The sequence below is a fragment of the Python bivittatus genome, unplaced genomic scaffold (assembly GCF_059951505.1).
Source record: "Python bivittatus isolate LINGU-HERP-01145 unplaced genomic scaffold, Pbiv_v1 ctg000850_np1212, whole genome shotgun sequence".
NCBI classification, from domain to species: Eukaryota; Metazoa; Chordata; class Lepidosauria; order Squamata; family Pythonidae; genus Python; species Python bivittatus.
In genome coordinates, this window is record NW_028277112.1 from 61,043,464 (window position 1) to 61,071,215 (window position 27,752).

Below are 27,752 nucleotides of genomic sequence, written 5' to 3' on the forward strand. Positions count from 1 at the left end.
AGATGTGAGAACTTTAATTTACAATCAGCAATAAATGGTTGTTGCCTGTTCTTGCAGATTCTGGGATCCAGGCCCTCGAGCTGATCCTTTTGATGACATGCGCTACATCTGGGGAGGCTTCACTTACTTGCAGGATGTAATAGAGCAAGCAATCATCCGGGCTTTGACAGGCTCTGAGAAGAAAACTGGCGTCTATGTTCAGCAGATGCCCTACCCGTGTTATGTGGATGACATGTAAGGGACACTTTGGATGAATATCCTGTTGATATTTCTGGTTCCACCTTAATGCAGAATAAGCCATATTTTGCAAATTTAAAATCAGACCTTATCTTAGCTGGAGGAAATAACAGGATTTCTGCTTTAAAAAGTCCAATATTACAGTCCTGTGAGAGGAAAGTGTTTTAAGACGCCTCCTTCAACCATCTCAGAGGAAGTAGGTACCTTCAAGATGGTGTCTAGGATGCTTCCTAGGACAGTTTTTATTCCCAGGATCCAAGATGATTTTAGAAACAACAGCAGCTGCCTCTGAAAACATCCTCCCAAACTTTTGTTTGCCTGCTGCTTCCTTTCTAGATTCTTGCGTATCACGAGCCAGTCGATGCCCCTTTTTATGATTCTGGCGTGGATCTACTCAGTAGCGGTGATCATCAAGGGGATTGTGTATGAGAAGGAAACCCGGCTGAAAGAGACAATGAGGATCATGGGCCTCAACAATGGCATCCTCTGGCTTAGCTGGTTCATTAGTAGCTTCATCCCCATTCTCATAAGCGCAGGGCTTCTGACGTTCATCCTTAAGGTGAGATTGACTTCACTTTTTTCCCCCTCCTTTTCTTGATAGAATGCTTAATCTGTGTTGTAGTTAAAAATGTTAAGAACTCTTCCTCAAGCTTGCATTCTCCCAATGCGGTAGACAACCATCCAACCTAATTCTCAGTCAACGCAGGACAATGATGGTTAAAGGTTATAGGAATGGCTTTTATGCTTTGAGATGCTATCCTAGAAGGCTGATGTAAAATATGAATCCACTGCCTTTATACAGCTTCCCCTGAGCCATTAAGTCATCAATTAGCTCTCATCCTTCATGATTAAGTCTTTATCCTCCATACATGATTTACTGTACAGGACTGTTGTAAAGTGTGCTGAGATAATATATGTGTATATAGTGGGTAAGCATCTTGGACTAGTACCACAATGGCTGTGCTGGCTGGGTCTATCGGGAACTGACATTCAGAACATCTCAAGAGTACCAGTTTGTCCAGCTCTGATATAGATGCTGAATATTAATTTTTAAATATTATATGTTCTTCCATTCTTTCTCCTTCACACAGTGAAATATTTCTACATGTAGCTAATGCTTCTGCTAGTTTGTGTTTATTCTTACTATAGTGATTAACTGCACAACCAGGAGTCTTTTTCTGGTTACAGGAGAATATATTCAGCCTGTATATATTCAGAAATTTGTTTCTGTAGCATAGACTGTGACCTTAAAAGAAGGCTAAATAAATTTCGGCTAGGCCAGCTGAAAGAAGCCATCGTTCATATGCCAGGATCTTTTTTTTTTTTTTTACAAAATTCCAGATTGCTATTGCACTTCAGTTATCCTGTGGGGTTCACTCATTTTCATGTTTTACAACCATCCAGGGGAGATTAACCAATACTGAATTAATGCTTAATATTTTCCATGCTCTGATGTAGCTGCACTGAAAATGTAGAGAAGGAAGGGAAAAGAAAATGCTGCTTGGTGAATATATTTGTGGGGGCTCATACCGCTCAGGTATTCACTAGTTAGAATTGAACTTTAATGTAATGTTTGTTCTGGAGAAAGTCCTCAGCACATCTTGGTTTTATTTTTACGATGACCTCAGAGGGTAGAATCACCCAAAAACATTTCAGGCCCATCAGTGGACTGTAGACTAAATTTTAAAAATAATTGACATGCCATAGTTATCTAGTCAAGGGCGGGTAGGCTAAAATGGAGAGTAGGAACATATATTCTTCTTCCACAAGTGAACAAGTGAATGGTTTTATTCCTGACCAGTTTAACTATGGGACAACTAGATGAGTACATGAGCTAAAGCAGCCTTCTCCATGAGTGCCCTTTGGGATGATTTGGGATTATATCTCTCAGAATTCCCAACCAGCATTGTCAAAAAACATTCTAATTGGAAATTGTGGGTTGTAGTCCTAGAACATATGGGGGCCCCAGGTTGGGGGTCTTGGGGTAAGTGTCATTTTGTATATAGGAATCCCACATTTTCCAAATGTGAAAGATCCAGGGTTGGCCTGGCTAAGACACTAGCTGAATTCACACATGTCAAGTCAGAACCAAATAGATCTTATTATGGCTCAATGTAGTGTGTGACCCCAGCCTTTGCTCAAGCATGCCTCACAAAGTTTTATGCAACAAAAATATTTCTCTGAATTCTTGGAACATGAGAATAAAAAAGATAGCCAGCCAGTAACAGATCAGTGTAGACATCTAGCTTGTCTGTAGAAGAACATGGATGGTGCGCATGGTCACTGCTCTTTTTCACCTATTACCTGGGGGCAAACAGAACTTGGATGCTGAAAGTATACTGGACAAAGGTCTGCAGACAGTTTTAGCAATTGTATGTTTACAGTACAGTGTTTGGTGCAACACAAACGTATTCCCTCTGGCTCTTCTTTTTATCCAGAAAGGCAACCTGCTGCCCTACAGTGATCCCACAGTGATTTTCATCTTCCTGTCTCTCTTTGGTGTAGTGACCATTTCACAATGCTTCCTCATCAGCACCTTCTTCTCCAGGGCCAACATAGCAACTGCTTGTGGAGGGATTATCTATTTTACTCTTTACTTGCCTTACGTCGTATGTGTCGCCTGGCAGACGCACATCAGCTTCTCTGTCAGAGTATTTGCAGTGAGTATTGGCAGAAAGCAGGTAGACTGTTTTATTGTGTGTAAGCAAAAGAGATTTTCCAGAGCCTGGTGCTTCTTAGATGCACAGGACAAAGGCTCCCATCATTATGCAACTCAGATGGAAAATTTTAGCCATGTACATCTGGAAGGCACCAGGTTTGGGAGGGCTGTAATTGCAGATTTTTCTAAGTGTTTTTTTTTTTTTAACACTGATTCCTTAAATCTGTGACTAATGTGTAACAAAATGTAAGTTATATTTCAACTATTGGTAAAGCTTTCAAATCCACTATATGGCTTTCTAATGCACATTAATCAGGTTTGTTGATCTCTGAGTGGAAATGGGAGTCATACATTTACTACCCTTTGCATGGAGAACGTTTTTCTGTGAAACCTTCCCACCCTCCTCAGGTGCATGGGGCTTCAAGATGACATGAGTGGGGCAAAGATACAATGCATCACGTTTCTGTTGAATGATTACCACCATTGGGCAAATATATAATAAATCAATCATGAAGAGTGACTGAAGTACCCATCTGCCTCATCTTTTACTTTGGGTCCCTTTTACTTAGAGTATGTAACAGTGGCTGGTTTAATCTGATTCACTGGCTTTCCTCATGTCAAAAAAACGTAACTAGTGAAAGTAATAAGAGTACTAATTGGCTGTCTTTCTTCACCAGAGCCTACTTTCTCCTGTTGCCTTTGGGTTTGGCTGCGAGTACATTTCTTTGTTTGAAGAACAGGGCATTGGATTGCAGTGGGACAATTTATTTGAAAGCCCTGTGGAAGAAGACAGCTTCAACTTGACAACATCTGTGTGCATGATGTTGCTGGATAGCTTGTTGTATGGCACTATGACTTGGTACATTGAGTCTGTTTTCCCAGGTGAGGAATCTCCTCCTTCGCTGCCCCCCCTCCTCCTTTCTTTCTCCTTCTTGCCCTGTTAATTTCTACAGCCCCATCTTCTTCTCCCAGTAAAACCATTTGCCAGTTTGGGATGTTGTTTCCCTGACAAGGTCTCCAACTTTCAGTTTTATGAGACAGCATTGTGGCCTCATAGCAGCATGGTAGCAAGTCAGCAACCTGCCCCCTAATCTTCATTTCTATCTCTGGTGTCCAGTTTCCACAAGGAAAAAACCACTGTTGTGGAGGATGGGAAGCATAGCTGCTCCTCTGCATGAGGAGGAAGCAGAAATACAGTGGCAAGGAACAAAAGCATCTCGACTCTTGCAGGAAGTGTGGGTGGAGGGGTTGATCTGAGGATCCAGGAGGCATGATCAGAGGAGAATTCCCACAATGAGAAGTGCCCATTCTGTAGCTCCCGAATATATTCTGCAATACTGACTTCATAGCATTTCCTCTGGAGCAGCAGCTGAAATCCAAGCTAATTGGCTCAACCGAAACAAATGTGTATGCTGGTTAAAAGAATGAATTTCTAAATGTGATTTACAAAGAACCTAGAATTTGTTCCCATCAGTAGATACTCAGTTTCAGAATTTAGGGATAAATCATAAATGTGGTGCTTCCCAAATCAAATAGGTTGATGTGGCTAGAACTCCTTTGAATGTGTGCAAAACAAGCCCAGTTCAGCCATTTGGAAAGCACCTTTGCATATCTCAAATGCTAAGACCCATTCTTCTGTTTCATGGAAAATACTCTGTCTTCTGTTTAGGTCAGTATGGCATTCCCAGACCTTGGTACTTCCCTTTTATGAAATCCTATTGGTTTGGTGAGGAATCTGGAGGACAGTGGCTCCCGTCTCATGCTGCAGAGTCATGTGAAAGTAAGTGACTCATTTGCAATCTTAGCTGCATCATGGAAAAAAGAAGATGCCTGCTGAAATAAGGAAGAGGGGTAGTTAAAGAGTCATATTGGGATTTCTTGAAATTCAGAAAGGTTGGATTAGATGGATCATGGGCTAATCCTGCAAAAACATGGTTGGACCTTAAACTGTAGTGTTGGTGCCAAAACAAACCTAACCAAGGCCTGTTCAGAAGCAGCAGCTTTGACCTAGCTTGATCAAACCTAGGTCAGTTAATTTTCCCCACAGACTTTTTTGAAGGAAATCTTCTGACAGTTCATAGTTCAGTTGCGGTCAGTTAGCTTTGCAACAGTCGTATTCCCTGGCATTCATAAAGTGGCTACATCTACAGCATATCCCAATTTGTCCTATGATCCCCATCATTACTGCTACCCAGATTATTGTTCAAGAAGATTGCACTTCTGCAAAAACAAACAAACAAACCTGATTGCTTGTTAATGGGAATTCCTTTCCCTTTTTCTAGTTTGTATGGAAGAAGAGCCAAGCCATCTTCCCCTTGGTGTCTCCATTGAGAACCTGGTGAAGGTTTACTGTGAGGGCAAGAAGCCGGCTATAGATGGTCTTACGCTGAATTTCTATGAAGGGCAAATTACCTCCTTCTTAGGGCACAACGGAGCAGGAAAAACTACCACAATGTAAGAGGCAAACTTGTTAAAGAGGAAGAAAGAACTTCTTCATTCATGTTTAACTCTGTCATGTTGGAACCTAACTCCTTCTCTGTTGTGTTTAGGTCCATTTTGACTGGTTTATTCCCCCCAACGTCAGGCACAGCCTTCATCCTGGGTAAAGATATCCGTTCTGAACTCAGCACTATCCGGAAGAATCTAGGTGTTTGTCCCCAACACAACGTCCTGTTTGACGAGTGAGTCGCGTTGCCAATCACAGTTCCCTTGTATTCACTCATTCTTTCATCATTAGCAAAATGCACAGGGTTATGATAGGAGGTGGTGGTGGTGGGAGAGAGTATATATGTGTGCGTATGTCTGAATGTGAATGACGTCTCTGTTGATGTTGGCCAGTCCACCCAGTTCATGTTCTATAGAATGTATTACCTTGCTTCAAAAATGTCCTCAAATTCTTGAGCTGCTTCAGAAAAACATGATGGAATGTCTAGGTGTGAACTGCCCTAAATAGAAAACTTATCAGAATCACATTTTTCAAATAGGACAGTTGTTGTGACACTGTAAACCAAGGGATGGCTTTCCAGTGAACCAGCAGCACGCTCAGATTATTTCCATGGGCTGCTTCTGCAACTGGGTATGGCCAGTAAATCATGGGTAGCTCCCTCCATAGTGTGTTTATTGTTTTCTGTAAATCTTGCTTGTAACTTTTGGAAGAAACCAGAAGGAAAAAGAAAAAACTAAACAGTGGCTTTTATCCCTGGTTTGTTTTGAGAGGAACCAATCTCCAACCTTGATTCATGCTGCATATTATAGAGTTATCAGATATCGCAGTCCATGGATTATTAGATGTCTCTGCTTGTAGGGAATGCCAGCAGGCAAGATTTGTTTGTTGTTGTTTAGTCGTTAAGTCGTGTCCGACTCTTCGTGACCCCATGAACCATATTGCGCCAGGCCTTCCTGTCCTTCACTGCCTCCCTGAGTTTGCTCAGTTTCATGCTCATTGCTTCAGTGATGCTATCTAACCATCTCATCCTCTGTCGTCCTCTTCTCCTTTTGCCTTCAATCTTTCCCAGCATCAGGGTCTTCTCCAAAGAGATCTCTCTTCGCATTAGGTGGCCAAAATATCTGAGCTTGAGCTTCATTATCGATCCTTCCAATGAGCAATCAGGGTTGATTTCCTTTAAGATTGACTGGTTTGACCTCCTAGCAGTCCAGGGGACTCTCAAGAGTCTTCTCCAGCACCACAGTTCAAAGGCATCAATTCTTCGGCACTCGGCCTTTTTTATGGTCCAGCTCTCACAGCCATACATTACTACTGGAGCAGGCAAGATTAATGTGCTAATAAACCATAATTTGGCTTTCTTTGTTGTGTCAAGCCAATTTGCTCCCTGTAAATAGAAGTACTGCCCACTGATGCATGGTAAGTGAAGGGCAGGAATAATGGTTTCTTTCCCTTGGCAGAGAATTTTGTGCAAGAACCCATTTATATTTACAGGATAGAGCTCTTTTGTTCTCATTTGCTGACTGTGTAGCTAAATGAGATTGTTGGCAACTTTTTTCAGATGCTCTGACTCCCCCAGATGTTCAGAGGTGTGAGCTGGGCCCCCAAGTGATTCAGTTTGCTTAAAATCAGCTTGCATTTGGAAAACAAGAACATTAGGTCCCTTTTATTTGCTTTTTTCCCCTAAATTGTTCAGGTATGCTTCCTCTGCATATTTGAATTGTGTCCACAAACATGTGGCTTAAGACTTTGTATAAGAACAACAGCAACAACAAAAATTAAAATTCCTTTTGCTATTTTTGGTTTATGAAATTTGCCTCATTACTTGTGAGCAAGAATAGGATTGTTTGCTGTAAATAATCTTGCTCAAGATTATAGCCTATTTTACAACTTGAGAGCCACTGACCTCACTAGCATGCCTGGCCTTCTGTAACCAAATGGGCTCCCCCTAAACCTCTTGTTTGCTTCCCTGTCTGGGACTGGAGAAACCACAGACTTGTCAGGCTCTTGATAGATTAGAGCACAGGGTTGTTAGGTATTGTGTAGTTTGGTGTATCCCAGGTGATATAGACCCAGAGCAAAACTAAGCTTTTTGACAAATCATGTGCCTCTTTTCTAGACCTAACAACAACAACAACAACACATCAGCTTTGGATGATGTGTTGTTGTGAATTTAAGCACAAGAATGGTAGCCAAGAAAGAAGGGGGGGGGGGCTATCTAAACATTCACTTGCTCTTCTAATTGCCTTTTTATTCAGAATGATTGGCCAGTCAATTGTTTTGCCATTTATGGTGAGTGGGGAGAGAATCCCTTAAATTTGGGCCTTGATCTTGAGTGGAAAAAATAGCTTGAAGTGGAAAGAATTATGGAACTATTGCTGGTGCCATCTATCCTCAGCCCCCGCTGCCCCCAAAAATGATTGAGGTCCTCTGTGGTCAGTTCGGCTTTCAAAAATAAAAAGTTGCATTTTACATGCGGAAATCCCCAGTACTTTTACGTTTAGACTTTTTTTTTAGCCTAGATCAGAGGAGGGAAAGTGATATTTCCATTTGAATGATCAGGTAGCAGGTGTTGGCACTGACTGGAATAAGCTGGTTTGAAAACATACCATGCCCTCCTAATTCTCCATCAGGGTATCCTTCAGATTTGTTGTGCCCAGGTTGATAGGTCTTTCGGAAGCTGCAGCTGAATGCATCTGAAAAGCATCTGTCTGAGAGAGGATCAAATAGACAATATTAGCACAGATAATAAATAGTCTGATCAGCTGTAAGAAACCTTCTTCGTTCTCTGTGTATCTGGCTTTTGATCATTTCCCCACTAGTGACTTACAGTGTCTTCTGAAACATCTAGTCATCATTATGCCAAGACAACAATAATGAGGATAGATTTTATATCATGTCAAAACTATGGATGGGTAACAAAACTGTAAGTCGCTAGTGAGAAAATGGCCTATGTTGGGTCTGCCTCAATTTTCAAAATAGATGATCAGAAACAACCACTACATATATAATGTATTATTTCTCATCCTTTTCTCCCTTTTGCCTAGGCTGACAGTGGAAGAACACATTTGGTTTTATGCACGCCTGAAGGGGCTGTCGGAAAAGTTGGTGAAAAAGGAAATGGAACAAATGGCTATAGATGTTGGTTTGCCTCACAAACTCAGATCTAAGACAAGTAAACTCTCTGGTAAATTGCTATTATTCAGTTATTTAGTGTTGCTCACCTTATTGGTATACCTGTAGGATATAAGATGTTAAGAGCTCCCAGGGTTGATAAATCATTGTTCTTCTGCTGCGAGCTACAAGCAGACTTTCTAAACTCTTGAGAGATATTGTATATTTTTGTATACAACATCCTATCTATTGTGATTGATAGATGATGGCTTTGAAGAAAAAAGAAATGCAGAAGAAAATGGGAAGAAAAAAGAAATGGAGGGTGGTACTTAGTTGAGCAGCAAACATGAAGATTCCTCCTGGATGGTCAGAACAATTTGGAGGAGAAGAATGTTTTTCTCCTCCTCTAAATCCTGGAACTTACAGGATCTTCCTTGAGGAATTTGGTGAATTAAAAGAAAACAAAACCAAGCTCCCATTTCAAGATGTCCCATCCAGATTTGGGAAATCATTGCTATAGAATGGTAAGAAAAATACAATGGTGTCACTAGCATTATATTTCTTTTCCTTTGTCTCCTAAAGGTATGGATGTGTCCTTTCTCAAATAAGATCTTACATAATGATTGGTGATGATGGTAGCCCATCTCATCTATAGGATACTTAGTTAGGGAAGGCTAGTTCAGTCCTACATGCCTGCCCACTTGCTTCCCTATTGGAATATATTCGCATAAGTACATCATGGTAGTTCTGCAGATATTCCCAGAGAGACTAAATTTGTCCAAATTTGCCTCCTAGGTGGTATGCAGAGAAAACTTTCAGTAGCTCTGGCCTTTGTAGGTGGTTCTAAAGTTGTCATTCTTGATGAGCCAACAGCTGGAGTTGATCCATATTCCCGAAGAGGGATCTGGGAGTTGCTCTTGAAATATCGACAAGGTACTCATTCTTTTGTCTGGTGGTCTAATGAAAGTTTACATGCTTATATTGGGGGGTGATTGTCAGAAGTAGACTTTTTAGGTAAAGAAGAGCTGTGGTTTAGTGACAGGACACCTACTTTGCATGCAGAAGGTTCCTAATTCAATTCCTGTTATCTCCACTTTGAACTAGGGAAGACTCCTATCTGAAACCCCAGAAAGCAATTGCTAGCGAATGCATACAGTATTAAGCTTGCTCATACAATGATCTAATTCTATATAATTTAGTTCCATATTGTGTATTTTTGTTTGCCTTTTTTGTGTGCAAGAATGAAACACAATTACATGCAATAAGATCACTATTTTCATGCAATATTGCACTTAACACAACTGTAGCTGAATTCTCAAAGTATGTATTCCAAAGATTTTCTGTGCAGGAGAAGATTGGGCAGACAAAGATGACTTAGACCAAGTTTAAGGTGGCTGTCCAAGATCTTCCAGCTGAAGCCTTCCTAGTCTTGCTAACATTTTGCCCAGAACAACCTATCACTACCAGTTTTCTGATGTTTCAGGTTAAGGTGTCTCCCAGCCCAGCTATCTGCAGTCTTTTACACTAGAAATGCTAAGGACTGAAAGTGGGACTTTCTGCATGCTACACGTGTTCTCTTCCACTGAGCCACAGCCCTTCCTCATGAGGTGGTGTTTGACTAGGCTGTGATCCTCCAGTTGACCCTTCAATGATTTCTAAAGTTGTACATAGGGACAAGAACGTGTTGCTACTAAGGGGCAATCATAAACTTGGCATCAGATTTTAGCCAGTTAGAATGGCAGATCTTGATCCTCTGTATCTTCTTGCAATGTTTTTTTAAAAACACCTGCATGGCTCTTCAGATAAGCTTGGGACCACGGCTGTGAGGGAAAGCTAATTCGTTTGGTATTCCTGGTGTTCATTTGCCATCTCTTAGCTGTTGTTAGCCCTTGTAGGGAAAACAGAAATAGCACAATCACTAAGCTTCTCTAATGTATGTGTGTTTCTTTTGGATTGTAGGTCGCACAATCATTCTCTCCACACACCACATGGATGAGGCAGACATCCTTGGAGACCGAATTGCCATCATATCTCATGGCAAACTTTGTTGTGTTGGCTCTTCATTATTCCTGAAGAACCAGCTGGGCACAGGATACTACCTGACGTTAGTCAAGAAGGATGTGGATTCCTCCCTCAGCTCCTGTAGAAACAGCAGCAGTACAATATCTTACCTGAAAAAGGTATGGGCTGTTGCCAGTACTCTCTAAAACAATCTAAATAGATGGGGCTGCTCAAGTGTAATAACTTCTTTTCTTGGTGGCCATAATCATACAGAGTGTTCAGGAGCACAGTGGCACAATCTAAAGACATAGCAACATTCCTTTGATTTCAGTGCCCGCCTTTGTTGCTGTTGTATTAGAGTTGCAGCGTTCTTAAAATGTACTCTATCTTGACTTACTTGGCTGAAAGATTTTTTGATCACCCTTTCTTTTGTAATTAGGATGACAGTGTTTCTCAGAGTAGTTCTGATGCAGGCCTTGGTAGTGACCACGAAAGTGACACCCCAACAATAGGTAAGGTTGTTTCTTATGTACTGGTTTTCTGTACTTTATTTGGCTAGAGTGTGACTTCTTAATCCCCAGTGTAGTATTTCGATATGATTTTGATATTACTTTTCTGGTATTTAAAAAAATAGCCCAAAGTCTGCAGCTTTGATAAACAGATTATTAATCTGAGCATGGAGGCTTAGAAACCACCCTTTGCTTCTGGCAGTTGCTTCTCCTTGATGGGCTTTTGTTGTTGGTTAGTGTGGTGGTGGGACTCTTCTTTCCCCCTGCATCCCATAACACCTGCTCTTCTAAAGAGGCTCTCATCCCCTAGAACAGATTTGGGAAGAACGTGGGTAGCTCCCCATATCCTCGTGGCACAAGTGGGCTTCCTCTGCTAGTTGAGAATCCTTCTGTGGATAGATGAAGCCCTTCTATTCATGGAAATCAAAGTCTGCATCCAACGTTCTATTGTGAATTCAGTTGCTTTGCAATGAAGAAGAAATTGTTAGATTATATATTGGTTCAGCTCCCTGAGAAGTAGGCACTTTGGTCGTTAGCAATATCAGATATGAAAAGATTATATTTAGTTGGCACAACATAAAGCAACAGTAGCAGCAGCAGCAGAATCTGATGACAACTTGCATTCTTCTAGATGTATCTGCAATTTCTAATCTGATTATGAAGCATGTCCCTGAAGCAAGACTGGTGGAGGACATTGGCCATGAGTTAACTTACGTTTTGCCATACGAAGCTGCCCGAGAGGGAGCTTTTGTGGAGCTGTTTCATGAGATTGATGACCGCCTCTCTGACCTGGGCATTTCCAGCTATGGCATTTCTGAGACCACCTTGGAAGAGGTATGTGAACCATGCAGATTATGGAAGGAACAGCAGAAATTCTGGAATCAGGTGCCATAGCCCATAGCTCAGTTTTCTCCCAGGGGGTTGTGGCTGAGATAGCCTTCTTGTGCTTGGCAGTGGGATATGCTTCCACAGGGTAACAACACACATTCCCACAAAGTGCACCACAGTGTTTCCAAACTGTATAAAAGTAGTGGCTTTTCTGGTGGGTGGGGCTTCTTTAAAAAACTCAGAATGTGGTGCTGCCCATGGGGTCTAACTGTCCAATGCTATGAACTGTGGTCAGCGAAGATAGAATATTCAGATGTCTCTGGTAAGATGAAAATGATGGTAGGAACTTCATCTCTACTGATGTTACTGTGAGCTATGCTAATAAACGTTTTCTAGAGTTCTACCTATGGATTTTACTTACTCTTATCAAGGCATCCATGCATGGTGGTAGAGGCCTAACTGGAACCACCATCTGTGAGGTCAGCAAAACCTGATCTTTCCCTCTAGCTTTCTTTGGGAAAAAACTGCCCTCTCCCAACCTCTCTGTAGGGTTCTTTTAAAAAATTGGGTTACCCTAACCTTAACCTTAATCCTAACCCAACCCTACCTGGAAATGTCATGTTCAGCAACCCCAATTGGAGAGGGAAAACCTCCTACTGAATAGGTCCTATTTCTGGATAATCTTTCCCTGGTCAATCATAAAGCATTTGATTCCTGGCTGAAGTGTTAATATGGGAGACATTTCATCATACAATTTTCTTGATTTTATAAAGTTGAAACCTGCTTGCTTTAACTGGTATTATTTATTATTATTAGATTTATATCCTACCTTTATTTTGTACAAGTCGAGATGGTGTAGATCAGTGTTTCTCAACCTTGGCAACTTTAAGATGTATGGACTTCAACTTCAACATGCTGGATGAGGAATTCTGGGAATTGAACTCCACATGTATTAAAGTTGCCAAGGTTGAAACACTCCTGTAGATAATGCTCCCACCTCCAATTTCCCTCACAATAACCACCCTGGGAGGTGGGTTAGGCTGAGAGAGAGTGACTGGCCCACAGTCTGCCTAAGGGAAGACTAGAACTCAGTCTTCTGGTTGCTAGTCCAGCACCTTAACCACTACACTGAATTGGCACATTGAGATGGTTCGTGCAGTTTATGCTCTTTTGAAGAGCCTTGAAGGTGCAATATAGCTTCCATGGAATAAACCACCATACCCTAAAGTCAGCACTTGTGTCTTTCAGATTTTTCTCAAAGTGGCAGATGAAAACGGTGTAGACGCAGAGACTTCAGGTAAACAATATAAATATTGTTTGTTGTTATATTTCTAAGGCTTATGAAGATATTATGCAGCCCTAAAATCAGGATTGTTGTATATTAAGTGTTCCTTCCGTGTGGTAGCCCTTCATATGTACCCGCTGTGTTTGAAAACTATGGGGCAAGAAAGGTTTATGCCACCAGTGGGGGCTTCCAGAAAGATGGGTCAGCAGTAAGGTGATCCATAATGTGATTGGACTGATTAATGTGTCGGCATCTTTCAAACGTTGCAGCCTCCATATTAAATATTTAGATGTGCTAAAAGCTGATATCATCTGAGAGTCTGTTGAGAAGATTCACAAGCCCTAGAATTAAAGAACCATGAGATGAGATCACCCAGCAAATGTTGATGAGACTGGCCTTTGGGTGCCCAGTTTTGAACCAAACCTGCAGCCACCTCACTGTGCTTCTATTCCATTGCCCTTTCTACCAAAAAATGACATGTCACTTCCTTGAAGCAGCTTCTACTTTCTTTTCTGGGAAACTCCTGACTGGATAAGACTCTTAAAAATAAAAGTAAAGCAGAGCAGAAAAATGTTGCAATAGTTTTGTCAGCATGACTACAATTTTGATAGGAAATGAACTTTTCTTTTCAGATGGCACATTACCTGCTAGAAGAAACCGAGTCTTTGGAGACCGGCAAAGCTGCCTTCGCCCATTCACAGAAGATGCTTTTGATCCCAATGATTCTGACATAGATCCAGGTAGAGTGGAAAATTTCTATGTTTGTCTGCATTTGCCTGTGTGAGATAAAAAGTGTGTTTTAAATATAACTGAGGATCAACTGAGGGCTGATGTCCATCTGTGCTGTACATGATTTGTTGATCATACTTCAAATAAAGACTGAAGTTATGGATGGGCCATTGTAATTCACCTCCCAACACACCCATTTCTGGAAGAATTTTGATGAACTTCATGCATGCGCACAAAACCAGGTGTGCATAACTTGAGGCCCAAGAAATACAGGTGCTCTCCCAGATTGATACCAGATTTAATTTACAGGTAGTCCTTGCTTAATGACCCTAATTGGAACCAGAATTTCTGTTGCTAAATGAAGTGGTCGTTAGTCAAAACATTGCGTAACTGCACCACTTAGCGACGGCAGTTCCAGTAGTCCCAATTATGATAGTTAGGCGAGGACCTCATGCTTCTGCCCTGCCATGCTCGCCGCCACTTCAATTCCCCCTACCTATCTCCCCCCCCCATCTCTGCCTTTTTGGCTGCCCTGCACTCTGCCACCAACCCCTGTTGCCCCCGCTGCCCCCTCGCCGATCTTTGCTGTCTTCTTCCTCCCACTGCTGACGAGTTGTGCCTGACCACGGCAGTTTCTGGCCCTTCTTGAGGCTTGAGTACGTGCAGATACATTTACTACTAAGCCTGCCTTGATGTAACCTACAAAGTGGCACTGAATAATTAAATGACATGCACATCTGTGTGTGAATCAACATTTGCCACAATAAGCTAATAACAATAAGCTAGAAAATAGTTAGCATTTCCATTGATTGTGGAAAGGACAGTCAGGAGCAGTTCCCCAAGCCTCAGCACTGGAAGTTTATAACTTCTAGTTCAGCATTAAAGAAATGCAGTTGGCAGGCTGCTGTTTCAGCCACATGACTTCCATTTGCCAGCTGCTTCTCTGGCTCCAGCATGGCTTCAAGCATCTCTTTTACAAATTTCCCTGTTACTCCAAGAAGTTTGAAGGGGAAATTAGTCTACTGTGGGGATGGAAAATCTACCAGCTCTAACAACCCTACCAGACGTTCCTGAACTGCAACTCCTAGCCTCTTTAATCACTGGCCATGCTAGCTGGGGGTCTACATCTAATAAGCCATACAATTCTCGTTCTCCTAAGTAGGAGACCAGTCCTGCCCTGCCCTGAGAATCCCTTCTTTTACACCAGAGGAAAGGTTTCAAGGCCCTAAGCAGATGCTTACTTAAAGAAGGCGTCCTACCTAGAGGTTGTTTGGCTTAGGGGAAATAGGTGAAAGTCTCACTGACTTCCAACTCTTTGCTTGCAGAATCTCGGGAAACTGACCTTCTGAGTGGGATGGATGGCAAAGGATCCAGTCAGATGAAGGGCTGGAAGCTGACCCAGCAACAGTTTGTAGCTCTGCTTTGGAAGCGGCTGCTTATTGCCAAGCGCAGCCGAAAGGGCATTTTTGCCCAGGTGAGTTGGGTTCTCTCAGGGTTCAGTTCCATAGGAATTTCAAAACTGCTTCCCTTTCTCCTTGGTAAATCAGCTACTTTTGACCAATTCTGTCTGGTAGCTTACTTTTCTCAATGCCAAACTGCATGCTGGTGGTTTACACCCAAGGCGTTGAAATCGGATTCTTATTCCCCATCCAACACAAATTTAGGTTAAACTCTATATTGACAAGAATGCTAATTTGCAGGATGAATAAAGTTTTTCTGCCTTTTTCTGCTGAATTAATCACCTCAAAGGTTTTGGAGTTTTAATGTGGGATGAAGTTTGAAATGTGGTTTTGGTCTTGGGGAGACCATTGGTATGGTTGGCTGTTCTTTGGAAGGATTCTCTCTCTCTCTCTCTCTCTCTCTCTCAAATTTGTCACCCCCCATCTCACTGCAGAGCAACTCTGGGTGGTTTACAGTAAAAAGAATAAATATTAATTACAATACATTACAACAAGACTTACTATATAAATATTTTCCCCACAAACCAGTGCAATTATTTGATTTTTGTATCTGCAAGATTCACTTCCTTTGCTATTGAAAGGCGGTATGGCAAAGGAATTTGCAATTCAGTTTGACATTGCTGATTAAATATTGGAAATGATAGGAACTGTGTTTTTAGCATGTTGTGGAAAGCAGCTTTGGTGTTCTTGAAGAATTCTGTGAACATGTTCTCTTGCCTCCTCTTTGCATTGTTTCAGATTGTTCTCCCTGCCATCTTTGTTTGCATTGCTCTTGTGTTCAGTCTGATTGTTCCTCCCTTTGGAAAATATCCCAGCCTAGAATTGCAGCCATGGATGTATGACCAGCAGTACACATTTATCAGGTAAATATTAAACCATAGATCAAAAAATCTATATAACCTGGACATACTGAGTGTGGTGTGCAGGCTCCAACTCACAGATTAAGTCAGATGAGATAAATATTAGAAAACCAATTTATAATGTTATAAATACATCATATCGTATATTTCTGGAAAATCCCACTGGAATTCTGGGTGGAGATAGAAATAAATATGGAAGGGCTATGGAATTAATGTGAAGGAACATTAACCTTGTTTGAGACAAATAGCTTCATCCTCCTGAATTCTTCCTATGTGTTTGTTTCCTCTGTCTCTGTATTAATTTTAAACCTTGATGGTTTCCTTTTGATACATCCACAGCAATGATGCTCCAGAAGACAACAGCACTCAAAAACTTTTGAACGCCCTTCTCAACAAACCTGGTTTCGGGACCCGTTGCATGCAAGGATACTCCATTCCGTAAGTGGAATATTAGCAAAACACTTTGCAAATTGAAGAAAGTGACAGCAACAGCCTAATTAAGAACTGAAGAATACTTGAAATACATCATGGATCTCTTGGCACTTATTGGTGTGACTGTGTTGTGTGTTCAGTAATTCTGGGAGAAATATAGAATGTAACTACAAAATACTGTTTAAGGCAAGCACTTCTTAATCTCAAATTTCCAGGTATATTGAATCTGCAACTGTCACAAATCCTAAGTGGTATATGGCTAGTGGTTGACCTGATTGGAAATTTGGGTAGCTGCAGTCCCCAAGGCACCAGATTGGGGAAGTCTATTCTAGCCTAATGGTTTGTAATAACATAATTGGAAGTGCTTAGGCACAGCTCAGTAAAATCTTAGCAGCCAGATGAGTTGCTGAGATCATTTCCAGTTGTTTTAAGACAGAGCTCTTAAGATTTCATATTTGAAGGATGTAAGTTTTACAACCTACATGCAGGCCATATCTGCCTATACTGCAAACTGATGTAAATAGAAAGGACTGATCATCTACCTAATCCATGTGTGTATAACTGGTGATAGGAAATGGGGCTCCTTAGTCCTGCAATCTGGATGGCTAGTATAAGATTTCTGAATGAACGTATTTTCTCTTGTTCTTCCTTTGTACAGAGATACTCCTTGTTCTGTGGGAGAAGAAGACTGGTCCACAGCTCCAGTGCCTGAGACAGTCATGGAAATCTTCCAGAAAGGCAACTGGACAATGGAGAACCCCACCCCATCGTGCATGTGTAGCAACAAGGAGATCAAGAAAATGCTTCCAGTGTGCCCCGATGGGGCTGGTGGCCTGCCTCCTCCTCAGGTATGTGGTGCTCCAGTTGTTGGTTAACACTTGGGACATACTTTCTTCCAACCCTAATGAAGCATGCCTGGCAGCTATAACATCTTGCCAGGAGGTAGGAAAATAGATGGATAGATCGTATTAAAGGGCAACATATACCTGTGAATTATTTCATTTATTTAGTCAATTTATAAGCTGCCGTGGTGACTTTAGGTGGTGCACAACCATATAATGAATACAATTTTAAAAACAAAAACAAAAGAAAATTCATAACAATATCAGAGTACAGCCCACATCAGGGAAACTTTTAACTTAAAAGAGAAACTTCTAAATTAAAGCCTAGGGTTAGCTAACCTCTAATACATTTCAGAGGTTCAGATGCATGACCTCTGGGATGGATGGGAGATGAAATGTGCAATATTCATAGGGGCTCAGGTTGCTGATTTCTGTAATAGACAGTTGTCAAGCATTCTTTTAAGCCTATTTTATTTCAGAGTAAAATTAAGGGGATTCATTGCAACTGTAAGTGAATTTCCTAGATGAGCTGATACTCCCAACATGGATAGTCAGAACGCTATTCATTGAAATATGCCACAGCAACTAGATCTACTCCTTCAGTTGTAGCTATTAGCTTCTTTTTCCAATAGATAGCTGATGAAATAGTATCCTGTCCCAATCTGAGGCTCTAATATCCCTGCTTATTCAGTGTTCTATTTTTCTCCTCCTGCACTGTCTACAGAGAACACAGAACACTACTGATATCCTGCAGAATCTGACGGGGCGCAACATTTCTGATTATCTGGTGAAGACTTATGCGCAGATCATTGGAAAAAGGTGCCTTCCTGCTGCTGAGACTTTCTTGCTTAATGTTGCTACTCTTCTTACTTTATAGCAACTTTTGCTGTGACCATCAGACTGTAGTGTACACACTGATTTCTGTGGAACATAGTGACGCTTATTTCTTAGCAAAAATTGTTGTGACTGGAGTCCTTGGGGTTCTCTGAGCTTGGTTGTTTTCTTGCAGACGTTTCATTACCTGGCTAGGTAACATCTTCATCTTGTAATGAAACGTTTGCAAGAAAACAACCAAGCTCAGAGAACTCCAAGGACTCCACAGTTCAACCCTGAGTGACACATATTCGCTTCTATCATTGTGATTGCTGTTTAAGTGAAATTTGGTTTGGTTTGATGTTTGTCAGTTAAGTACAAGAGTAGAATTAGTGCCCGTGGATACCCTTTGGTCTCAGTGGCTGCAAGAATATGTGGCAGTGCAGCTGCATATGCATGTGAGCAGGCACAAGCATATGCACGTACTCTAATAAACCCTTGCCCCACTTCATGTGGCCTAGCTTCATTAAGATTCCCAAGTGCAGTAGTGCAGGCTTCCTGTATTCAAGCAATCAGCTGATTGATAGGTTGTGTGCAGAGTATTTCTTTTCCTGCCAAGAAAAGGAACACCAAGAATGTGATAGTTCTTCTAGACAACTTGCTGGTTTGATGCTTACCAGGCTGCCAAGTAGTGGGGAATGACAGCAGCCATGGTGGGCAGCTCAGGTAGTGGTGAGGCCATATGTGGCTTGTAGGCTGACCCTTATAGCTTTAAGATGCTGAGGCCAATTCTTTTTTTTTTTTTTAAGATCAATATTTATTCTAACAATAGCTTCAAGCATTCTGGCCTTCATGGTGTAGGAGGACCTGTGATATGACTCCCTCCTAATGCAATCAAGTTCAACACAGGGAATATCAGTCTGTCACATAGCATGTGTCCTCAGTTCAACTTTTTCTATGGTGGCATTTTCTCTCCTGGAAACTGATGAAGTGATTTCACAAATTTTCCTTCGTAGTATGTTTTGCACCCTTCCTTTAGATTCTTTCAAAGCCATCTTGGTACTTTTCAAAGCTTGTTTTATGGTATCGCTTGATGTGCTTCTGCTGAACTGGATCTCAGAAAGTAACAATGATCAAAACTCAGTTGAACTGACTTTTTTAGATAGCCCAGGGTGCTATGGATGAGAGACTTAGATCCTATTTTTATATAATGAAGCTTTGTTTTAGGCCAGCCTGACAATCACTCCATTTCCAAAGCATTATGGCTATATGCTAAGTATGTTTTATCTTTTCCTGCCTGCCCTTTCAAGTAACAGTTCTCACTATTCCCTGTGAGAGAGAATAACTATTAAAGGATTTATTCTAAGGGATACATTATATGCTATTCTGCATCGGTGTGCAAGGAGAATCTGCCCAGTCCCCTTTCCATTGAAAACGTTTTTTAATCAAATGCGTTTGTCACTGTGATATGAGTATTAGAGCTGGTTGACTTAGACCTAACATAATTACCTTTTCTTTGTTTTTTACATCCACAGCTTGAAGTATAAGCATTGGGTTAATGAGTTCAGGTAAATACACTTTTTTCCCCCCTTTTGTGTGGGTCATCTGCTCTCAAGAACTTTACTTATGTCTGCAGTTACTTTTTATGGCATTTTTCCAGCTTGGTTTTATTTTTAGGTCATTCCTTGCCCAAACATTATTCAACAAATAATGTAGCTATGCTCAGAGAGATGATGGTGACTCACTAGAATGCATGAAATGACTATGTTTACACACTGCAGTTACATATGTTTTCTTTTATCCATAACCAACTGGATGAATCATAATGTCCAGGCTCATATGTAATTCTGAGGTATAAACCATAGCTTACAAACAACAATGCTTGGGGTCCTACACTGTGCCAAGCCCAAACCTGTTACCTTATCATTTAGTTTACTTTAATACATTTACATAAAAGCTATTGATTGTATGTAGATGGGTAAGAGACATTATTGCTCAGGCAAGGTTGAGAGTACAAAATTTAAAAAAACTAAATGTGTGAATCCGTTAAAGAAGCCACTTATAACCAACAGTTATAATACAGTAACCGGCTATACTGTAACTTGCTAGGTTGGACATTCCAAAGTGGAGAGAGTGATACCAATAAATGAATGACGCTGAAGTGTAATTTCATAGCCCACCATTTGTTCTATATGGATCTCATTCTGATGAAGGAGAACAGCGTGGTAGCTGTAAGAAATATCTGTGCGGCTGTTCTTCCTTGCATGCATGTGTGATGGAGATCTATCACTAATCAGGGTTCCCACTCTGCATTACATATAAACAAGCACATGCACCTTTGCTGAAGGTTTAAGCATATTTTATTGTTTTGCTTTAGAAAGCTATAGATCTTAACACTTACCAAAAAATACAAAGTTATTTTGTAGGAAACATTTACAAAAAGAAGCTGTTCTTCAACAGTTGCTTTCATCTATTCATAGATATGGTGGCTTTTCATTGGGAGCCAGTGGGTCTATTGTGCTTCCTCGACATGAAGAAGTCAACGACGCCATCAGACAAGTGAAGAAAATCTTGGAAATTACCAAGGTAAATAGCTAAGAAATGTCCCTGTTAGAGTAAAAGGTTCCTCCAGGATATCGCTTGGAATTTCTACTCCTTTGGGAATCCATATGTCCAACATATGTTTGGGGCCACAGCAGAAAATAAACACACAGCCAAGTAATTGACAGCACCTTCCCTGATATGATTACTAAGAAGTATCCTTGAGGTTAGTGGAGTTTATTTTTTTAATTGGATTTTCATTTTTTAATTTATTTTTAGGGGGGTGCTGCTGAACGCTTTCTAAACAGCCTCCAGAACTTCATGAAAGGCCTGGATACAAGTGATAATGTCAAGGTAATAATCCCACTTGGCTGCTTTGTTTCAGGAGCAGGCTATATTGCTTAGACATCTTGAACCACCACACAATGTTTCCCCAATTTTAGAACATTTTTTCTGGAATTAAAATTCTAGAAATTAATTTTAAAATTAAATTTTAATTAAATTAAATCTAAATAAGTTTTAACTGAATTAAATTTAAAATTAAAATAGGAGGAAGGAGTATTAGGTATGTTCACTGCCTTGAATTATTTATAAAAATAATAAAAGCAAGATAAAAAAAATCTAAAAAAAATAGAGGCAAACTTCATTGTAACATCCACATGGTTTACTGTTGTAATTTAATATTTAATTTCAGAAAAGCCCATTACAGGTAGTCCTCGTTCAGTGACCACTCGTTCAGCTACTGTTCAAAGTTACACTGGCACTGAACAAGAAGGACTTATGACCATTCCTCGTAGTTGCAGCTTTTGCAGCAGCCCCGTGGTCATGTGATCACGACTCAGGCTCTTGGCAACTAGCTTGCAATTATGACATTGCACTGTTCTGCAGTCATGTGATCACCATTTGTGACCTTCACTGCCAGCTTCTAACAAGCAAAATCAATGTAGAAACCAGCAAGAGGTCACAAATGGTGATATGTGACCATGGGACACTGCGACCATGCGGGATTTGCCTAACAATGACAAGTGGGACTGCCACAACTGCCGTCCTAAGTGGGTGCAGTCATATGACATCATGCTTTACGACCATGTTGCTTAGTGACGGAGTTGCCAGTCCCAATTACATTGTTAAGTGAGGACTACCTGCATGTTCCTGCAGGAGTTACTGATCTGGATATGACTCTTGACTGGGAAAAGACAAGCCAGCTCTATGATTCATACTAAGTTATAAAGAGCAATCTTCTATGTCACTCAAATAATTCTGCTGGTCCCATCAGGCCTGAACTGAAGATAAGCCTTCCAGCAAAATTTAGAAATAATATATATAAAATAGATGAATTATAAACAGTTAACTCCAATGCCCAGCTTCCCCACCTTGTCAACCTAGAATTGCCAACTCCATCTGAAACCAATCCTGAAGATTTTACCCCCTGCCAGAAATATCCTTGCATGACATTTTTCGTATCAGTATACATTTGGGTATGTGTGTATCTTTATCTGCCAGAAGCCAAAAAAAGCATGCCCAAGACAAAAAATAGTATGTTATAAATATTAATTAAAATCAACTCCCCCTTCTGCATATAACTGTATGTATCTGCAGTCTCTCACATGCAAACCACTGTCTCACACTGAAACACACAAGTACACACCTAGACCAACATACTTTCTCCCTTTCCCCCTCCCTTAGAAAAAGCAGAAAAGGAGAAGAAAACAAAAGCAGAGTGGAGATAGCGTAAGGGCAGGGGTGTGCTGTGAAATGTTTAAGAAGCAGCTTTGCTGCTCCATTACCACCACCACCGAACAGCTGATAGGTATGCTAGGCATTGAAGCCCAGCTCTGTTCTCAGCTGGCTTGCAAAATTCCCCAAAATTTAACATTTGGCTCTTGTGAGCCAGTACGAGCCATCTCTAGCACACCACTGGGTAAGAGTAACATGTAGCTAAACCTGGTTTGGAAAAGAAGAAATGGAGAGGAAAACTGGATGGAAAGAGGAAGGGAGAAAAGGTAACTGACTAGGGAAGGAAAGAGACAAGATAGGAACCCCCTTTCAAGGATTACATTAAAATTCCCTAGCAGCTGGAATGAATTCTACTCTTCCAAGGTCTTCTTGAGACTAATCTCCAAAATTTCAAAAGCATCCTAAGCAGGGATAGATTATTCCTCCTCAACCCTCCCTCTCCAATTCACTGGAAATTCTGGGGGGAAAAGCTTCCTATCAGAGGTAAAATGGTTTGCACAACAGAGAAATTTTGGAGGGAGGCAATGGCAAAGAAGTAAACTTCAGACTCTGATTCTGATCAGAATTGCTAGGAAGTGAGACAGATTGGGGCTTCCTTCTATGCTTGGTAAGTATGCTTAGAGCAGGGGATTGATGAAAACTAGCCATCGTTATTATTTGTATAGCCTAGTTGTTACATTGCTTTTAGGATTACTTGATAAAAGAAATTTCCAGGTCCAAAGAAAGCCAATGGGAGCCTATGATTTGATCCTCAAATCAGATCTCCTACCAAATGACTAATGTTCTCCCAGTTAATGCCAGACATTTCCTTTTCAGGTGTGGTTTAACAACAAAGGCTGGCATGCTATTGGCGCTTTTCTCAATGTGATCAACAATGCCATTCTCAGGGCCAACCTGCAAGATGGAGAGAATCCAAGCAACTATGGCATTACGGTCTATAATCACCCACTGAATCTCACCAAGCAGCAGCTCTCTGAAGTTGCCTTGTACGTCCTGAAATGACATCATGAGGGGTGGAGGGGAAGGGAACAGAGACGGGAGATCATCTCTGGTGATCAAAGGAACATCAAATCTGCAGTCTCTCTTCCTGTAGTTCCAACAATATAAACCAAGATTTAGGTTAAAACTATCCTCTTTCTAATGATATTCTTAATTAAGAATCTGGCGGAATAAATCAAAAATCAATTTGTCACCTTTCAAATCTTTCTCTTTACTAGGATGACCACTTCAGTGGATGTTTTGGTCTCCATCTGTGTCATCTTCGCCATGTCCTTTGTTCCAGCCAGCTTTGTGGTTTTCTTAATCCAGGAGCGTGTCAGCAAAGCCAAGCATCTCCAGTTCATATGTGGTGTGAAGCCAGTTATCTACTGGCTGGCCAATTTTGTATGGGATATGGTAAGGCTGCATCTGTTTGACTTTTTGGTTTCCGTCCCTTTGATCATAGTCTGAAACAATGCAGCTGCCATGCAGAACTTTGTATCATACTCTGGCTTGTCAAACAATAATATAGAACCTGACCAGAAGTAGTAGGTGATAGTGCAGGAGTACACGTTCTCTAAATAGCAGAAGCTTGCCTCTACATTGTATTTCCAAGGATACATTGCAATATCCATAAAGAACATAGTGGTGCCATAGCACTCAGTTTATTTCCAGATGAGACTAAGTAACACAGATGAATTTCAGTTTAAATACAATTTCAGCCATGTCCCAGCCCTGTGTGTGCAATAACATTCAGACTTGATGTAACAGTTGCAGAGATGGCAAGTAGAATGCTTTGAATCTGAAAATTGAAATATACTGCATTAATAACAAGACGACGACTTTGTGGAGATTAGGGTCTGACCTAACCAAAAGAAAAGAAAAAGGAATCACAGATGTGCAAACTGAGCACTTTGTATCATGAAGTTTAGCAGGCATCCGTTCTCCTTTTCTGTCGTTCCATCTAGCCCTGTTATAATAAGAGTCCGTTTGTACCACCTTTGTCTCATTGTAGTTAGCTTGAGAAGATCTAGTTTTTAAATGCTTGCTATGATGATTTCCTATATAATTTAAATGTGATATTCATTTGCACCCTTTAATCTAGAACTCTTCTGTTTCTCCTTTTTTCTTCTTTTCTTTGAAACCTACAGTGCAACTACGTTGTTCCAGCAACTTTGGTCATTATCATCTTTATCTGCTTCCAGCAGAAATCCTATGTCTCCTCAACCAATCTCCCAGTGCTGGCACTTCTACTTTTGCTCTACGGGTAAGGAAGGCTCTTTTGGTTCTGGTATGGGCAACCACTCATGTTATGGGGAGAAGAGACCTCAATGCCCCTTCCATTTTCTTTGTCAGGTGGTCCATAACTCCTCTCATGTACCCAGCATCTTTTATATTCAAGATTCCTAGCACAGCATATGTGGTGCTGACCAGCATAAATCTCTTCATTGGCATCAATGCGAGTGTGATCACTTTCGTCCTTGAACTGTTCACCAGCGATGTGAGTTCTCACTGAGCAAACCAACAGTGGCATTTGGGTTTTATGCAGAATTGATTCTGTTGTGAGTTGGGGTCAGCTGAATGTGGAAAGTAAGGCATATTTGTGTTACCACTCTTAGGACTTCTTCCAGTTGTACAGTCTTTTCTAAATATATAATTTAAAGGGGGGAATCTGAATTTATGGGAGATATGCACATTTGTACCATTGGAAAAAGAGGTAGAACATAGTACAGTTGAGATGGGCATTAGAAGATGCAGACATTGCTTGGATCCTAATTCATAAACAGGAGAAATCTAGCTAATTGAAGGCCAGGAGAAGTCTTCTGCAACAGAAAAAGGAGGGAGGAAATTGGCATCTCCCTCAATAGCTGTCCTCCTCAACATCCTCTTGAGTGCATTCTTAAGTATTTAAGGAGCATCAGGGAAGAGTTGAATTATCCTGTCTACTAGAAGGAGCATCCTATAGACCATCATCTGAAATCTGTAATTTTGAGTGAATATAGGATGTGCTATAAAAATGGAGCTTACGTTTGAACTGTGAGCCTGGAATTATGTCAGCTTCGCCATTGAAATGGCACAGAGTCACAATAAATGCATCCTGGCTCCACTGTCAGACTTGCCCATCCTGTCCCAAGCCAGCCTGTCATTTCTAATTTTTAAAAGCAGAAGAGGACCACCACTTGTTCCTCTTTATCCAGATGGCTGATTTATTTAGAAAGACACCTTTCTTTTTGAAAATGTACAGTTACAGTGGGGAGGAGCTTATCAGACCCACACAAGCAGATTCTACTTTGAATTTGAAGAACTCTTGTTTTAAATAATCCAAAGCTTACTCTTACAACACAGAGATACAATTGGACAGAGCCCATGGAAGAAAGTGCAGATTCATCCTTTTGCCCTAAATTTTTTTACATTTTAAGCCAAAGTCAAAGGGCTGTGATTTAAATCATTTAAGTCTTAATCAGAGCAACAATTGCATGTTTAATTCTTGCTGGATACTTGCAGACTTGTAGATCAGCTGCCCTTGACTGATCCCTTTGGCTCTTACGTTCTTTAGAAATTGAACAACATCAATGACATCCTGAAGTCAGTGTTCCTCATCTTTCCACACTTCTGCTTGGGGCGTGGCCTGATTGACATGGTGAAAAACCAAGCAATGGCAGATGCCCTTGAAAGGTTTGGTAAGTGGAATGTTGCTCACACAGTTTAGGATTTCACCATCTGGATCAGGAGTGTATACGTTCTGCTGTTCTTCCCATTTGGTAAGCCCAAAAACAGAAGGCGTCTGGTAGCATCCTTTTAGGCTAACGCATCTTATAAAAATACAGAGGTTTTCGCGAACTACCGCTCACTTCATCAGGTGCATGGAGTAGCGAATCTGATGTTCTTTGGGGTGGGGGGAACAAAAGGGAAAAGAAGATAAGATGGTTATGTAGATTCAGGTTACATGTGAGACAGATTACAACTACTTCGTCAATTAACCATTCTAATGTGTTAAAAAGCTGTTGTGTTTGTTGAGACCTTCTGAGATGGCCTGAAGTCTTTTGTTAGTCTGAAGAGGTGCTAGTAAGCTTTTTCTGATTTTTGACTACCATTGGCTAACATGCTTCTCCTCCTGCAATGTCTGTTTTGGTTTTGTAAGGTGTATCTTAATTTTGCTAGCCATGAGAAGAGGAATAGAATTATGCATTCTCTATCCCAACCAATACTAGTTTATCATATCATTTGGTGTATATGAAACATCCATATAATGGTGAAGATATACAGCAGTAGCTTCTTGAGGATCTTTCTGGAGGCTGAACAAATTTATCTGCTCTGTTCGATTAGGTGAGGATCGCTTTATCTCCCCTCTCTCCTGGAACCTAGTGGGGCGGAACCTTTTTGCCATGGCTATAGAAGGGGCTGTGTTCTTTCTCATCACGGTGCTGATCCAGTATCGGTTCTTTATCAAGTCCAGGTAAGAAATCCTCAATGGTAATCAGTCTCTTGCATGAGAAGAGTGCATGTGAGGCTAGGCTGAGGCATGAGGACCTAAATCAGGAATGGACAATCTAGTGCAGTGTTTCTCAACCTTAGCAACTTTTAAGATGTATGCTGGCTGGATAATTCTGGAAGTTGAAGTCCAGACATCTTGAATTTGCCAACACTGAGAAACACTGATCTAGTGCCTTCCAGGTATTTTGGAGTGGGGGGGTTCAACTCTTGTTCATTTCTAGCCCACAGAATCAAAGGTAAGGAATTATAAAAAGTTTTAGTCCCAAACCTATAGAGGACAGTATCTTACTACAGGTAGTCCTTGGGTTATGACCACTTGTTCAGTGACCATTCAAAGTTATGACAGCACTAAATGAGGGGGACTTACACAACTGCTCCTCAAATTTAAAGCTGTTGCAGCATCCCCACAGTCATATGATTACAATTTGGGTGCTTGGCAACCACTTCACAATTATGATGGTTGTGACATCTGGCAGTCACGTGATTGCCATTTGCAAACTTCCCTGACAGCTTCCCACAAGCAAAGTCAATGGGGAAACCAGCAGGAGGTCACAAATCACTCCTGCTGCTTCTTCACCCATCTGTGGCATCCACCACCCTCCGTAGTGCCCATCTGCAGCACCTGCCCACCCCCCTACACTCCGTAGTGCCTGTTGCCCACAGCTCTCACCCGCCCACTGGCCTGCTTGCCTGGGACTTCTACCTCTTCTCACATCGCGGTCACGTGAGGTCCTTGCTTAACAACCCACACTGTCCTGGGGTTACAATGGCAATTGGGGCTGCCAGCAT

The 27,752-nt window shown here is 41.1% G+C and overlaps 1 protein-coding gene across 3 annotated transcripts in view; it reads left to right on the forward strand.

Moving 5' to 3' along the window:
• ABCA1 (ATP binding cassette subfamily A member 1) overlaps window positions 1–27,752 on the forward strand; it is a 103,348-nt gene that overhangs the window by 65,151 nt on the left and 10,445 nt on the right. For all 3 annotated transcript variants that reach the window (XM_007428637.4, XM_025166897.2, XM_088129928.1), the window contains exons 14-41: window positions 58–234; window positions 574–796; window positions 2,676–2,897; window positions 3,574–3,778; window positions 4,566–4,676; window positions 5,179–5,350; window positions 5,446–5,577; window positions 8,387–8,526; window positions 9,249–9,386; window positions 10,413–10,633; window positions 10,894–10,966; window positions 11,595–11,797; window positions 13,040–13,088; window positions 13,709–13,816; window positions 15,131–15,279; window positions 16,004–16,128; window positions 16,465–16,563; window positions 17,216–17,405; window positions 18,124–18,218; window positions 19,748–19,780; window positions 20,693–20,798; window positions 21,033–21,107; window positions 23,307–23,476; window positions 23,708–23,885; window positions 24,620–24,735; window positions 24,825–24,969; window positions 26,026–26,149; window positions 26,796–26,925. In XM_007428637.4, coding sequence (XP_007428699.1) covers window positions 58–234; window positions 574–796; window positions 2,676–2,897; window positions 3,574–3,778; window positions 4,566–4,676; window positions 5,179–5,350; window positions 5,446–5,577; window positions 8,387–8,526; window positions 9,249–9,386; window positions 10,413–10,633; window positions 10,894–10,966; window positions 11,595–11,797; window positions 13,040–13,088; window positions 13,709–13,816; window positions 15,131–15,279; window positions 16,004–16,128; window positions 16,465–16,563; window positions 17,216–17,405; window positions 18,124–18,218; window positions 19,748–19,780; window positions 20,693–20,798; window positions 21,033–21,107; window positions 23,307–23,476; window positions 23,708–23,885; window positions 24,620–24,735; window positions 24,825–24,969; window positions 26,026–26,149; window positions 26,796–26,925 — 3,909 coding nt within the window. The remainder of the gene's footprint in view (window positions 1–57; window positions 235–573; window positions 797–2,675; window positions 2,898–3,573; window positions 3,779–4,565; window positions 4,677–5,178; window positions 5,351–5,445; window positions 5,578–8,386; window positions 8,527–9,248; window positions 9,387–10,412; window positions 10,634–10,893; window positions 10,967–11,594; window positions 11,798–13,039; window positions 13,089–13,708; window positions 13,817–15,130; window positions 15,280–16,003; window positions 16,129–16,464; window positions 16,564–17,215; window positions 17,406–18,123; window positions 18,219–19,747; window positions 19,781–20,692; window positions 20,799–21,032; window positions 21,108–23,306; window positions 23,477–23,707; window positions 23,886–24,619; window positions 24,736–24,824; window positions 24,970–26,025; window positions 26,150–26,795; window positions 26,926–27,752) is intronic.